The 15,344-nt window shown below is 34.7% G+C and overlaps 2 protein-coding genes across 2 annotated transcripts; one reads left to right on the top strand and one right to left on the bottom strand.

Moving 5' to 3' along the window:
* The first annotated feature begins 6,098 nt into the window (after positions 1-6,098).
* LOC143572870 (protein trichome birefringence-like 34) lies at positions 6,099-9,337 on the top strand. The gene is made up of 5 exons (XM_077057911.1): positions 6,099-6,460; positions 7,717-7,891; positions 8,057-8,253; positions 8,336-8,494; positions 8,916-9,337. The coding sequence occupies exons 1-5, from the start codon at positions 6,099-6,101 to the stop codon at positions 9,265-9,267; spliced, it is 1,245 nt and encodes a 414-aa protein (XP_076914026.1). The 3' UTR covers positions 9,268-9,337.
* A 3,365-nt stretch (positions 9,338-12,702) lies between these two features.
* On the bottom strand, positions 12,703-13,994 carry LOC143572869 (V-type proton ATPase subunit e1-like). The gene is made up of 3 exons (XM_077057910.1): positions 13,808-13,994; positions 13,471-13,518; positions 12,703-12,979 (listed from the first exon to the last, which is right to left on the bottom strand). Exons 1-3 carry the CDS (start codon positions 13,903-13,905, stop codon positions 12,913-12,915), a joined length of 213 nt encoding a protein of 70 aa, XP_076914025.1. The 5' UTR covers positions 13,906-13,994; the 3' UTR covers positions 12,703-12,912.
* Positions 13,995-15,344: the final 1,350 nt, after the last annotated feature.

Genomic DNA, 15,344 nt, shown 5'->3' with positions numbered 1-15,344 from the left:
TCCCAATGGTAAAGTAACCCGCCTGTTCCCGCAGTTGCGGATACAAGCCATCAGGGAAGGCTACCCGCACAGCATAGCTACACGCATAAGGCTTAACACTTACAAATATTCAGTGTCACCTGAAAGAATGAGCAAAGGCGGGAGGGGGAAAACTCCCGCCAAAATGGGCCAGTCCGTATGATGGAGGATCTTTTGCGTGATACCTGACGAGGTAAAGACAAAAGATCTGACCAAGAATGCGACAGCTCACTGACAGCAGCGTGGCAAACAGCACGCCACAGCACTGTGACCAATAGCCGCCGCCTGCCCACCAACTCCTGCCAGACCACGTGCCTAGCCTGCAGTTGGTAGAAGACGAAGAGTGCACGGCACGCCTGCTCTGTGTCAGCCGCTACCTATCCACCACTCACAGGTAGGGCACGTGCATAGGTTACAGTTGGTAGCGTGTTGGGCCGGCTAAACCCCTAGGAAACCCACCTTCGGCTATAAAAGACAGCAAATGGTATTATCATTTCATCATCTACTATCTCGTATAACTTACTTGATAATTGCTCTAATAGTATTCATATACTTTTATATTTAAAGAGCAATATAGACTGATTCTCACGCCGGAGGGTGGTCACAAGGAGGAACCCCCCCCCTTCTCAGTGACGAGCTCACGGTGTCTGTTTTGCAGGTTCCCTGAAGTACAACTTACTCTGCTGGACCTAACCTTCGAGGGAAACATTACTTAGCCCCCAGATTACTCATAATCTGCCCGGGGTCACTTAGTGTTTCTTCAGTTCTAAAAAGTGGTTTGGAACTTATTGATTTGCTCGTACTTTTCCAATGAACTGGAGCAGGGGTTTGGGACAAGTGAAATCCATAGTTCGTTTTTTTTTTGGATGAACGAGTTATGTTTTGACTAAGATTTTGGCTTGAATGATGTGCTCGTGTTTTGATTCGGGCACAAAAGAATATCAAAGAAGACTGATATTCGCTTGATTAGATGGCAATAATCACAACCAAAGGAGTGGATATCGAGTTCATACGACTGAGGGAACGGTTGGGGACAAAGTCACAGAGGTAGTCGAGTTTGGGAGAGTCAAAAGTACACAATCATTGAACAAAAGGAGCTCTAGGAGATCAAGACCAAGAAGGTTGTGAAATCTGAGAAAGTCAATATCGTAGGTCAAATCAAACAAATCAAAGGAAACGAGTTTGAAGACAAAGATCCACCTATTTCTGTTTTGTAGTAAGAAATTAGGGGGTGCTTGTTGGTAGAAATCGTTAATTTTATTAAAAAATTTTAACAACAAATTTTTCCACATAAAGTCCCATTAACCTTGTATTTGCAATTATTTGATGCCACCACCTCACTTTTGATGTGACAAACACCATACCAATAGACTATTATTAGATCATAAATCGCCAAGTCCATCACTATATTTGAATGGTAGGATCCTGATACAATTATCATCATAATAAGATCATATCAGAATTTAAAGACATGGAGCTTATATATAGAGGTGCACAAAAAACCTGAATCGGGCCCGAAAAAAAATCCAGAACTAGTCTTTTTTGTACCTGGGTTTTTAATACACGAATTTGTACCTGACTCCACCCGTAGGGTACGGATAGTGTATGCATTTCGGTACCAAAACTCGTACTTGATTTGTACCTAGTAATACCGGAAACCGGAACTGGTTTTTCCAATATCTAAATTATTTAGTTATATTTATGTATAATAATTATTATATACATATATCTAGTAATTTAACCACTCGTTGCGGCGCGTCAAGCCGTGAAAACATAAACGTTAAATTGACCCGTAACGACATTATTCGGAACTTTATTGAATCTATGTATATTTCTTCAAAAGTTGTTGTAGACTTATGTTAGCTGCTAAACTAACAATACTCTTTGACATGTAGAAATTAAATTCAAATTTTAGTTATGCCAAAAACTGCCCTTTATGATACACACCAGATGGAAATTTAATTGGATTATCAAATAGTCAAACTTTTAACATAATTAAGTATGAGATTTCAATTTGTAATTGAACTTGAACTACCAATTTTCCCCTGACAACTGCAATTTGAACTGATCTTTATAAAATTCCCATGTTGACTTTAACATAACCTTTATAAAGTGATAAATAAGTTATCTTAGCTGCACGGCCATAACCACTTGTGCTAGCTCAAGTGGCTAGCTAAATGATGGGTAAGAGCTTGATGCCGGTTGGCCTCTCAAGTTCGAATCTCGATGGCGACATGAGTTTTCTGTTAGAGTGTCCCTTCCCAGAGAGCTTGCTCTTGTGGGCGGACAACTCCTGTCAAGTGGCAGGGGGCTCGAAATTTTCTCGTGGAACGCCTAGCCAAACTCGGATGCCAAGCGTGGGCCCGGTTAAGGCAACATAGTCTTGGCCCGAGTGGGGCGGTTGGGGCTCTCTCCGAGAGCCGTGGCTAATTATTCAACTACTATGAAAGTCATCGTTCAAAAAAAAAGCTGCACAGCCATACCCAAACCCACCTAACCGCCAAGTCATGATGCGTAGCTTGACACATAACTCATATACTGTTCAACTGAACCAGTTTTCACCTGTAGACTGACTCACATAGATCTAACTGATATTAAAGGGGAACAAAAATCGTTTACACAACTCGTTTCAACATGTGTAAAAGATGCTCTTTTGATCGTAATATGTTTGACCCTTACCCAACCCACATACTTGAGACTAAACGGTTGATGGCATTGTAGTTGATCTACCATTAGGAAATAAAAAAAAAATATAAAAGTTCAATTATTTATCATAACTTGAAATTTTGTACCTAATACATTATTGTATAGCGAGTCAAGAGTCACTTCAGCACCAAATGCAAAACTACTGTTAATGGCTCAGTCATTTGTAAAATAATAAGGTTTTCGCAAGGCCAAACGTGATCGATTAATAACTACAAAATAGGACTTAGGGTATGTTTGGCAAAACTAGCTGGTAGCTGTAGTTGGAAGCTGCTAGCTGATGGCTGGAAGCTGTAGCTTTTTAGAAATATTCAAGTGTTTGGTAGAGTAGCTGGAACTTTTAATAAAAATAGCTGTGTGCTCGCGCGGTGCATCATTCTAATCTGAAACCTATTCTGACTTGACCCCTTTCGACTCAAAACTGTACCAACGTGAACTGAACTAAATTAACCCTTTTTTGCATTGACTCGTTTTGACCCTAATTTGGTCTTACACATGACCCGGGATTTCCTGACTCGACTTGCTGCCGATCCTGACCAATAATCACATAATATGCTAATTTTTTAGACTTATAGAAGTATAACAATATGAAACTCAAATTAAAGAGAATAAAATGCTCGTTTTTACGATGTAATCTTTTTAAAAAAATATTAACGTGTGAAAAAATTATGGCATTTTAAAAGTCATGGGGGGTAGTTGGTTTTTAATAAGGGTTAAAAATGTAATTATTATATGAATTAACAAAAGGTGTTGGAAGTTCAAGTACCAAAATTGTAAAATATGAAGTACCAAAAGCTTGTAGCTTTTCTTAAACGCTAGTGGAGCTTTTAGTTTGAAGCTTTTTCTCCTATTCTAGAAGCTTAAAGCAACTCCAACCAAACAAGACTTTTCAATAAATATGAGTTTTTTCTTAAAAACTTGTAGTTTAAAGCTCATAAAAGCTCATTGCCAAACATACCCTTAAAGTAAACACACATTTTAGGATTTATGGTGACGAATCAAAGTAACACGAATGTTAATGGCATTTAGTCATTCGTGAAACATGACGCTACTGCGATTTACACTCACTGTATAATTTCTTCACGAAATTGAAAGAGCAAACCCTAAAATTCAAAGAAAAACAAAATTTGTTCCACCACCGCCATCTCCCCCATATGCATGAATGAGAGGCGTTATGGAATGAACAATTATGATAGAATGAAAAAAAAATGTGTTTGGTTGGTCAATGGAATGAAATCACCCATTATTATGTCCATTTCATTCCCTTTAAAACACCCAAAATTCATTACATCCACCCCATTGTTTTTTTTCCATTCCATCCATCTCACACTATATCACCTTCACCACTACTACCCACTGCCCTCTCACCACCACCACTACTACCCATTGCCCTCTGCCGCCCACCGCCCCCAACACCCGCCTCCGCCGTCACCACCACCCAACTCCATCGCCCGCTACCACCAACCACCCACCCAACCTACCATCGCCGCCCACCACCGCCACCACCAACCATCGCTCCCAGCCAGCACTACCATCACCCCCGCTTACCACTGCCAACAATCGCTCCTGCCGCCCACCACCCACCACCACCGATACTGCTCGTCGCCCACCACCACCATCCCACCATCACAGACTACCGTTAATATTTTATTCTGAATTTTTCTAGCTTACCAAAACTGAAAAACTAATAATTCATATCATTTTCACATAGTAACTAAACATGTCAGTGGAATTGTAATGATCAATTCCATTACCTCGTCCATTCCATTCTCTCGCTCATTCTATTTCATCGCTCAATCCATTACCTAATACCAAACAGACCCCTAATTCTTATTATCTATGACATAAATGCTAGTTATCGAGTTACATAAAATTCAAAATTGTTCATAGATTTAGAAATTTGCTTGCCGAATCCATTAATTTTATGATAACAAAGAAAATGCCCGTAATAAAAAATTTGATTAAACTCGGACCGAAATAACATATTATTTTACCAAATGGAAAATTTGTTTTTTTTTAATTAATAAAAGTTTTATTTATTAAATAAAGAAAAGGACACCTAAACAAAAATAAATTCAAAAAAAACAACTCATTAGTATAGTTGTTGGACAGATTGACTTACTCCAAAATTAAAATAAAACAGCTAATTTAAAACCTTTTGTATTGGTTATCAACTTCTCCTTTATTTTATTATTAAGTTCTTAAATTAAATAAATGAATACTTAAATGCACATTATTTTATTATTTTTTATTACGAATAATGGTGTTAGTGATCTATTAACAAAGACAAAACATTTAAACAATTGAATTTGGAAGCTAGAGAAAATCTTTAGTTCATCAAGTTTCACTGATGACAACGTATAAATGAAATTCGTCGTTAAAAAAAGAGGATCTTAGTTTGATGATCAAATAATTATTTTCCTAACCATATTGCATTGATTTATTTATTTTTTTTGAATTTTGATATTGAAGACTAGATCCTTGACATAAATTGGATTTGACTCATTAAATTTATTAAAATACTTATTTTAAAGTATCTTAGAGCATTCTTATCCCACCCTCTATCCCTAAACCAAAAATTACACTAAAACTAACTACATTTTTCTTTCTATTTCAATTAAATAATACTTTTTATACATTTTATCATTACCTTTTCTCTTTCCTTCACTCACAACCACTTTCAAAATATATTAAAAAATTATAGGGGGTGAACAGTAGTTTTTCAAATATACAGAAAAATCACTACTTTTTCTAAAATATAAAAACTCTTCACTCACAACACCCTGAATCACTCTCTAAATTATAAAAACACCCATTCATTTAAATGAGGGGTTGGATGAGAATGCTCTTATATATTACATCAACTAATTTTGGCATCGTAATACATTACTTCAAAGAATAAGTCCTGGTGTATCAATTTTTAATTAATAACATGTTTTATATATTCGATTACTTGCTACACAAAATCAAATTTTCTAATTTGATTCGTTTTTTAATAATTTGAATCAACATGATTTGTTTGATCTCGACACATGCATACTGTAATAATATAGTAAAAAAACTTTAAATATTTGCAATAATTACAAATAATAAAAAGCTGTATCAATTTAATAATTTCTTGAAAAACGTTGCATTATTTTTAAAAGATTTTTTATTTATTTATTTTGCATTAATTAATTTGACGGATGTCAGTATTAAAATAAAATAAAATATTTTATCAATTTAAATAACCAATATTAGGAATATCGGATCAACTGCCAAAGTGCAATAAATACCAAAAACATAAACAATAATATTCATGATCACTACTTCTTCTTGTACTTTCCATCACCATTCTTGAAAACTCACTAATTATAAACCCTTGAAAAATATAAAAAATGAAGGGAATGATTGAAGGGTTGCAGAAAGTGAATATTCATGCGTATCATTCTGCAGGATTGATGCTTGTAATGGGAGTGATAATGGTGGTTGTTTACTTTAGTGGAGATGCTGGAGGAATATTCATAAGATTGAATAATATGAATGGTGATGGAGAAGCAGAAATGGCGGAGGAGGATTATTCGTTTGAAGGTTGTGACTTTTTCAATGGGAGTTGGGTTTATGATAACAGGTCAAGACCTTTGTATAAAGAGAGAGAGTGTCCTTTCATGACGGATGATTATTCTTGTCAAAAGTATGGAAGGAAAGATTTCAACTATCAGTTTTGGAGATGGCAGCCTCATGCTTGTGATCTTCCCAGGTATCCTCTCTCTCTCTCTCTCTCTCTCTCTATGTATGTATGCATGTATGTATGTATGTATGTATGTATGTATGTATGTATGTACGTATGTACGTACGTACGTAGGTGAGTATGTGTCTATGTATGTATGCATGAATGTGTGACATTAGACATATGTATGCATTGATGTATACATAAAGTATGTATGGGATGTTTGAGATTGTTTATTAAATTTGATTATTTGCATTAATTGTTGGTGTAAAACCATATATTTTTCTCACGCCTATTTTTATGAACAATTTGAATACGCAAGGGTCAAAAAGATCATCCTAATAAGGTACATGCCATGTTATATGAATTGTATGATAAGGCGGTATGATTTTGTTGATGATCACATGAATTATTTCTTTATATTAGTCATAGGAATTAACTTCCATACGACTCATATGGTCATTTTGTCCCTTGTTATCATGGCTGCCCCATGGGAAGGGTGGCGCGAGCAACCACCCAGGGGCTACTGGGCTAGACTCCGGAGGTGCCAAAATTTTTAAATATATATAATTATTTTAGATAAAAGAGTATAATTAAGTTAGGAAATCAAATTTGTTTTTTTAACCCAATGGCCAATAACATTTAATTTAGTTTAGACCCATTTGAAGTCATAATTTAATCATTACCATTACTCATTTAAATCATTATTGTTATTGATATCGGTATATTAAAGAGTATGGATTATAACGAGTTCATTGAGAGTTCAAAAATTGCTAGCTAGGAGACTCTTATGATTCGTTTAAGTATTTAAATTAGATCATTTTGGTACAATACTTTTGTTTTGTTTATTGTTATCACAATTACTTAAATTGTATATGAGTTATTGAGTTTATATTTCAAGAACCATTTTTCTTGTCCCGAAATTTTTTGGGATTCTCGGGGACGGTCTTGCCAGTCATACAACCCGTATGGACTATACAGCCCATATGACACGTATGTAGTGTTTAGATAATATGTCAATGGTGTTTGTTTAGCTCTGCCCATAAGCAATCCCAAATGGTTGTAACTTGTAATTAGATAAAGCAGTTTTAAGAGAATCCAAACACCCCCTAATCCAGTGATTCTACATGTGTCTTGAGCTCAACAAAGTTGATATACACATGCATTAGGACTTCTGGACTTGTACTTTAACATATGATTAATGACTGAATACACAAAAATAATGCTGCAATGGGTGCATTAATATAAGTTGTTCAATTGATCAATTTTGAAGGTCACACTTGTAGGTTTAATGGAACAGCACTGTTGGAGAAGCTAAGGAACAAAAGGGTTGTTTTTGTTGGGGACTCATTAGGCAAGAACCATTGGGTTTCACTCCTTTGTCTTATTGACTCATGGATTCTTGAACCATCACATAAAGTTGCAGAATGGCATGGCTCACTTATCACATTTAGGGCCTCTGTAAGCAACTTCTGTGACTTTTGTCATGTTCATAGCTTTAGATACACATGTGACATTTATTTAACTTTTATTATATATAACATCTAATAGAAATACAATGTTTCCATAGATATAGATGCACATGTGACATTTGTTTAACTTTTATTTAAATGTGACATCTTATAGGAATACAATGTTTCCATTGATTTTTATTGGGAACCATTGTTGGTGGAATCGAATTGTGATGATCCGGTCAACCACCGAGTACGAGATCGGATCATGAAAATTGAGAGCATCGAACGGCATGCTAAAGAGTGGATTAATGCTGACATGTTAATTTTTGACTCGTATACGTGGTGGCTAGAGCCTAATATGACACTTTTGTAAGTATTTGTAATGTGTATAGATCGAGTTTTATAACGATTAATATATATATGAATCGTGACACTAAAAGTTTGTATTTAGGTGGGGATCGTTTGAAAACCCTAACAAGACTACCGTTGAATCTAGAAGGGTGACCCGTTATGAAATGGCATTAAAAACATGGGCGGATTGGTTGGACACCTATCTTAATCGCAACAAAACTATAATATTTTTCATAAGTCTCTCTCCGGACCACAAAGAGTATGTACAACTATTAGTTACCTTTTTATGTCATTTACCTATTACAACACGAATTTAACATGAATTAGTAATTTTGGTTCAAACCCACGGACGCGTTAACTAAACAAATCTTTTCAGGTGATGCTCACTTGTTGATCATTTCTACCCATTTAAATCTATAATCTAGAAAGTGTTTTGTGGTAACATAAACTTATTGGGATATACAAGTCATGAAATGAATATACAGTAAAGTTAGATAAAATGACACTGGTGTGTCGTGTTAATGTCAACCTAAATATACGTGTATCATGTTAGGTTCGTGTATTTGACACAATATTGTAGTTTGTGTTCGCGTTGGGTTTGAACCCTCAATCCGTGAACACAATCCACTAAGTCCCCTTATAAATTTCACATGCTAATCATTTTTGTTTCTACTTTATAGGGGTGGAGATTGGGGGAAGACAATGGGAGAAAACTGTTACAATGAAACAGAGCCAATAATGAAAGAAGGATATTGGGGAAAAGGATCGGATACTGATCTAATGAGAACAGCACAATCCGTGGTACAAGGTCTTGAAACGAAAGGCCTTAATATTAAACTTTTAAATATAACACAACTCTCACAGTATAGAAAAGATGCCCACCCTTCTATATACAAAAGACATTGGGTTCCTCCAACAAAGCTAGAATTAGCTAACCCCGTTTTGTATGCGGATTGTGTACATTGGTGTCTTCCGGGAGTTCCTGATGTTTGGAACGAGATCCTATATGCTTACATACGTTATAAAGTATAAATAACTTCATTTATTTTGGGTGACTTTAGAAATATTTAAATTTAGGTAGGTGGTTGATGAGAATGACATGAAAAAAGTATTCAAAGGAATAGGTTTAAATCTCTCTAAAGTCTATTTTGGTGGTTTTGCTACACCAAACCTTTTGTTTACTTCATTTTTTATATTGCAAAGTCAAAAGCTTGTATTGTTTACTTTTGCTTTTAATGTTTCAAACACAACATCCTTTAAACCAAGCCAAATTAGCACAGTTCTATAGTTCTTTATAATAAATTTAACTAATCAATTGAATTAAATATTTATGTAGTTACAATTAAAATAAAATAATAAAACACCTAAGCCTTATTTACTAATTGTTAAATTATCATTTATTTTACTAGGTATTCTAATCCTCGTTGTATTTCCTTGATCTCATTACAAATATACAATAATTTTATAATTCTTTGTAGATTTTATGTTATTTCATTCATAACACATAATATATATTTTATTTGGAACCTTATTTTTTTGAATAAAAGTTCGGAATTCTCACAAAAACATTAAAATGTACTCGATTTTCTACTTATGGATTGAGAAAAGAATTGTGCAGGGTCAAGATCCACACAGTTCAAGGTGTATTCTTTTTATGGAAACCATGTGCCCTCCTTACTTTTTTTCTGAGGACTTTGTATATAATTGATAATTCCGTAAATCAAATTCTTTGTGAAAATTAATTCTTGGAATTTATTTTTTTTTAATTTAATCGTATCTAGTCTTTTTTTTTTCTAGAACGACGACTCCTTTGTGTTTATGATTTAAGTCATCATACTCTTCAAGCGTTTCTAGTCCTTTACTATAAATTGTAATTATAATTGTAACTATAATCATAATCATTTCTTTCGATACCGACAGAAATCACGTCAGTTCACCTCATTCATACTTTTTCCTATGTTAATTTGTTGTAAATAGGCGTTGACTAATTAATTTTTTTGGTTTAGTTTTTGTTCTAACGTATTTCTATGTTACTTTTTTTGGGTTATTCATTTATGTTTACGTTTTAAAGCCGATACCGATTGAATTGGCGTCGATTACCGTCGCAACGCTCGGGGTTTGTTTTTGTTGTTGGTTCACCATGAGTTTTTGTTTTTTTTTCTTTTAACTATCTTAATTTTTTGATTTTGAATATGTTAGTTTGTTGTATTTGGGCGTTGACGAATTTATTTTTTAATTTTGTTAGTGCAGTAACCCGTGCATGATGAATTCACGTTGGTTCCCTGCCACAATGTAGGTTTTTTTATTCAAATATGATAAGTTGTTGGTTGGTAGAACCTAACTAATGCCAACTAAATTCGCGTCATTTTATTTAAATTTATGGGTTTGACAAAATTATTTTTTGGTTAGTTTCAATGCCGACATAATTGGTTGGTAGAACCCAAGTGGTACGGTTGTACATCTACTTATTTTGGGTTTATTGTCGTTACTGTTACGAACCTAACCGATACCAACAGAATCTGCATCGCTGCACCGCTACAACGCCGATATGTTTTGATACCTTATTCATATTAACTAACTTACATTTCCTAGAACGTCGAATTCACAAACCCACTAATCATACATCTAAATTAGGGGTGACAATCTTGACCCAAACTCTTTCAAATGAGTCAATTTAAGTTGTTTTAAAAGTTAAATGAGTTGATTTGGGTAAAATGTTTTAAATAAATGGGTCAAAATGAGTCATTTGAAATTCCATCCTTTTATTTTCTGGTCAAAATGGGTCGACAAGTTCAAAGAAATGGGTCGATGTGAGTTAGTGTCATAAGGAAATGTGACAGTTTTCGGATCGGAACGGGTTTTCGTACAAGACAGGTTTCGGCACGAAACGGATTTCAGATCGGAACGGGTTCGGTTCAGGTTTCAAGTCAACACGAGTTTTCACCCGTGACGTGTTGGGTTTTGGTTTCTTTTGTTTCTTTCTGGTCGATTCCGGACTCGTTTTTGTTCGTTTTTTCAGTTTTGTTTTTGTTCGGTTTGAATTCTTTTAATTTCGTTTTGATTTATTTTTTCGATTTCGATTGATGTGGTCCAGTTTTGGCTTTTTGTTTCTTTGTTTCATTTTCGTCGATTCTTTCGGTTTCGGTTCGATTCTAGATGGTTTTTTTATGGAACGAGGACAACGTATGAAACATTTAGTGTTTTTAGTTTTTTTGTTTATGATTTATATTTTGAGTTATAAATTTTTTATTATTATTTTTGAATATTTTTTTGAGGGTTTTTGATCTTAATAGAAAACCTCTCAAAAAAAATTCAAAAAAAATAATTAAAAAAATCATAACCTAAAATATAAGTAAAAAACGAAAAATCTAAAAAACTAAAATGTTTCCGCCGTTATTCTCGTTCACACAAAAAAAAAAAAACACTCAAAACCCGGTTTGACCCTAACCTATTTTGACCCAAACCAAAACAACCCTTTTTTAAATTGACTCGTTTTGACCCAAACTCATTTTGACTCATACTCGTTTTGACCCATGACTCATTTCAACCCATGACTCGTTCGACCCAACCCAACCCAACCCATTTGACACCTATAATCTAAATAATATAAGACTTGAATCCTTAATCTCATGAGAGAGATACCACTATGTAGAGATTTTTGATACTACACTACTAAGCTAAAAGCCTCTTATAGAGAATAAAGACTTCTAATGGTCAGATTTTCTAAACGACTATATCGTTGTATTCACGATGAAAATTTTCAAACGGTTATAAACTGGTTTAAAACCAGTCATTGGGTGAAATGTTCAAACCGATCCTAAACCGACGGGTAGGTTCCTGACTAAACCATTTTCAATTAAACTTGTTATGATTTTGGTTTCAGTTTGGAACCAGTTTCAAATCACAAACCGATTACGATGTACTACTCTACTTGAAAGGATTAAAGCTCGGTGCGGATTGCAGCCCATGCTTCTAGGCTTATTCAAAGCTCCGATCTGAAGTAGGAAGCTACCAAAGGTGATAGCCTAAATAAAACACTGCCAGGCCCAATAAGCTCAACCCATTACCCATCAACTGAAATCAGGTAGGAACCGGATATGGCCTAGTGGGGTACAACTGGAACCGGGAAAATATATATCATATTAGGCTCAGCCTACGGGGCCGTACCCCGACCCAGTTTAGCCTATATATCACCTCTGTTTAACCTGTAACCCGTTCACATAACGTGGTTGGATCGGATTTCAAAATCTTGGTTGAACTAGTAATTAACTTAGTATTTCAGTTTCATTAACTTCTTTGGTTTGTAAAACCGACCCAAAACGACTGACCAGTGAACTTTTTTCTCTAAATAAAACCAAAATATCAACACCCTTTCCTCATTATACACAGGGTGAAGAAAACTCGTTATAATAACTTGTTACCCGTGCAATAAAAGTTGACATTTCTCTGCACCTAGAATATAAATAAGCTAACCTCTGAATTGGTCATTTATTTCATTATTACATAAACCTTCAGCCACTGTTCAACATCGAATAATACACATGGGTTTTACACCAAATTCATCCCAAGAACAAACCTAGGTTTTACAAATCATTGCTGTTTCTTTCAGCCTTTAATTCACAAATGCAAGAAAACAAACAAATTTAATATATTATTCTTTTTTTTAAAGAAAATACCTCATTCGCCTTCGCTCAATATTGGGACAATGAGAGGATTCATCTGTGCCAAATATACAATTGCCCACCTGCACAAAACAAAACATACATCAATGAACTTCAACCTGACGGGCCTATGTTGATCATTTGGGTTATGTTTTATTGTTATCGGGCGCTTGAGCTCCACTCAGAAAAAGCTCAAGCCAGCTCATTTCTTCTCAAAGTTAAATAAAATATATATATATATATATATCATTAAAGTGGAAAATTTATAAACATATTCAATATGAGCGGGCCAGTTAATGATGTAAAACTTGGGACTGGAAAGATTAAGATTGAATGGATTGCTATTTGGGCTATCATTTATAAACAATAACAGTTGGGCTTGATTTAAACGAGCGAGCTTAATCGCTCGTTTACAAAGTCGGGAAGCTCGGCTCAACTCGTTTACAAACAAGCGGTTTTTGAATAACTACCCTGGAGTTGTGGATGGGTATTTGATTAGATTTCAGAATACACTACAAATGCTTCTTAATCAACATAAAGAAGCTTTAACTAGAAATTAAGGTGTGAAACTTACATCAGCCAACAGCATACGGTTGCAGTGATCACCAAAGTGAGGTGGAACCTGCACCGTAAAAAATAAGAACTAAAATACCTCACGATAGTCAATAACATTTCAAGATGGTGATAATGTTTGGATATGCTTCTCATCCTACTTGTGTATTTAAACTAGTTATCAGTGATCTGCTTATTTAACAAGGGAATGAAGTCACTGAAATGATGCACCAATTACTTACTGCTAAGAAATTTTCTATAATCAGTATGAATCTCAACAAGTAAAACTGATAATTAGTGAAAACCCTAATTTACAATTGCAGATAATCAAGCATAATAAAGAGAAATTGGATAGGTACAGATTAGCAGAAGGTCCTTTGTTGCAGCAGATCCGAGCGCAAAGAGACGCCAAGATTCCAATAGCGGCGAAAACCAAGGTTGTAACTACAAAACCCATCCTTTCAGATCGCTGGTGGTTGGCACCAGTCACGACGGCCGGTAGGTGGTGGTGGTGGTGATGATGGTTTTGTTTTGTGGGTATAATCAATCAATTATCAGAAAGATCTTGGATGGATAATAAACAACATATCACGGTTCAAGACTTATAGGGGTGAAAATGTGAAATCATAATAATAAAAGGTTTATCTTTGTACTTCCAAATCATAACTTCTTCTTAATTAGTTAAAAACAAATATTCATTTCGATGGAAAATGTTACCTAACTCAATAACTCATTACAAACTACGGATGAAATAGGTGACCCCAAAAATACCCGGTGTCATTTGCTCATCTATATTACAAACCTCGATTAGTATAAGACATCGGTAATTGTATTTGTTAACCTACGGAAGACAATACGAAGGCGGGAGGTGGCCTACGTGACACAGGGAGAGAAGATAGAATAGTTCGTGGAGTATGGATGAAGGTTTATTTTGATAAGTTATCTAAATTATGTCCTCAGGTAGGTAGTCGAAGAGACAAACTCATCCATCGGTTTTAGCTAGTCGGTTTTGTATGTTAGGCTCATTTATGAGATTGTGTTACCTTGACCTAGAATTGATCTTGATTAGAATTTAGGCTTGAATAAAATACCCAAAAGACAATACGTTTGGGCCTAAAATGTTTGACCCAAAAATAATGCAATCCAATTATAAAATTTCAATTCTAAAAACTAATTGGTTTTGATTAATTTGATTTAGAAAAATAACCCAAAATTTTCAACTACAGAGTATGTCTTGGGCAGGTTCAGAGTTTTCAATCAATGGGTTAAAAATTAAAGTTGGACTTATTATGTGGGGCATATACAAGACTTGCAGAAGCATCAATAGTTGAATGCAAACACAAGAGTTGTAGAAGCATTCATATGTAAATACAAGTTTAATTCCTGTAATTATTCAAAAAACAAAAAAGTAGTTCTAACCGAAGGAATCATCAAGATCCAAGAACGTCAAAAAGCCAAGCCAAATTCTTAATGCCGACAAGTTAGGAACACACAAATTGTGAAAACCAAACAAGATTATTAGGGGATAATCTACATGTTTGGTTTGGTTTGGTTGATTTGGTTATGACTACCACCATAACCAAAAACCAACCCATCATTTTTTATGAATCATGTACGATTTAACCGAACCATCACGGTTAAGTTGGTTTGGTTCAAAGATAAGTATTTCCGTAGTAGAGCATTATGTGATCACTATTTAGATAAGATCAACTCTAATAGCTAAATATAATACAAATAAATAGATGTAGTAAGGGCATGTTTTTCAGTTTTTGTAGATGGTCGGTTGGTCCAATATATGCTTAATGATATCATCATATACTATTTTTATCATTTGACTTCATGGCTCAAGTGACTGGTGACTCTTTTCGTTCCATTTTATATATATGTTTTTAACGT

This window comes from Bidens hawaiensis, unplaced genomic scaffold, assembly GCF_021521415.1.
Source record: "Bidens hawaiensis isolate Kalapana, Puna unplaced genomic scaffold, B.hawaiensis_p1.1 tig00026143_1, whole genome shotgun sequence".
NCBI classification, from domain to species: Eukaryota; Viridiplantae; Streptophyta; class Magnoliopsida; order Asterales; family Asteraceae; genus Bidens; species Bidens hawaiensis.
Note: the sequence above shows the minus strand (reverse complement) of the source record. Positions and strands in the feature narration are given on the sequence as shown.

Coding starts and splice junctions, on each gene's coding strand:
- LOC143572870 (XM_077057911.1), top strand. CDS start 6,099: ATGAAGGGAATGATTGAAGGGTTGCAGAAAGTGAATATTCATGCGTAT. Junction 8,254..8,335: donor GAGCCTAATATGACACTTTT/GTAAGTATTTGT, acceptor GTTTGTATTTAG/GTGGGGATCGTTTGAAAACC. Junction 8,495..8,915: donor CTCTCTCCGGACCACAAAGA/GTATGTACAACT, acceptor TCTACTTTATAG/GGGTGGAGATTGGGGGAAGA.
- LOC143572869 (XM_077057910.1), bottom strand. CDS start 13,905: ATGGGTTTTGTAGTTACAACCTTGGTTTTCGCCGCTATTGGAATCTTG. Junction 13,519..13,807: donor AAAGGACCTTCTGCTAATCT/GTACCTATCCAA, acceptor TTTACGGTGCAG/GTTCCACCTCACTTTGGTGA. Junction 12,980..13,470: donor ACCGTATGCTGTTGGCTGAT/GTAAGTTTCACA, acceptor TGTTTTGTGCAG/GTGGGCAATTGTATATTTGG.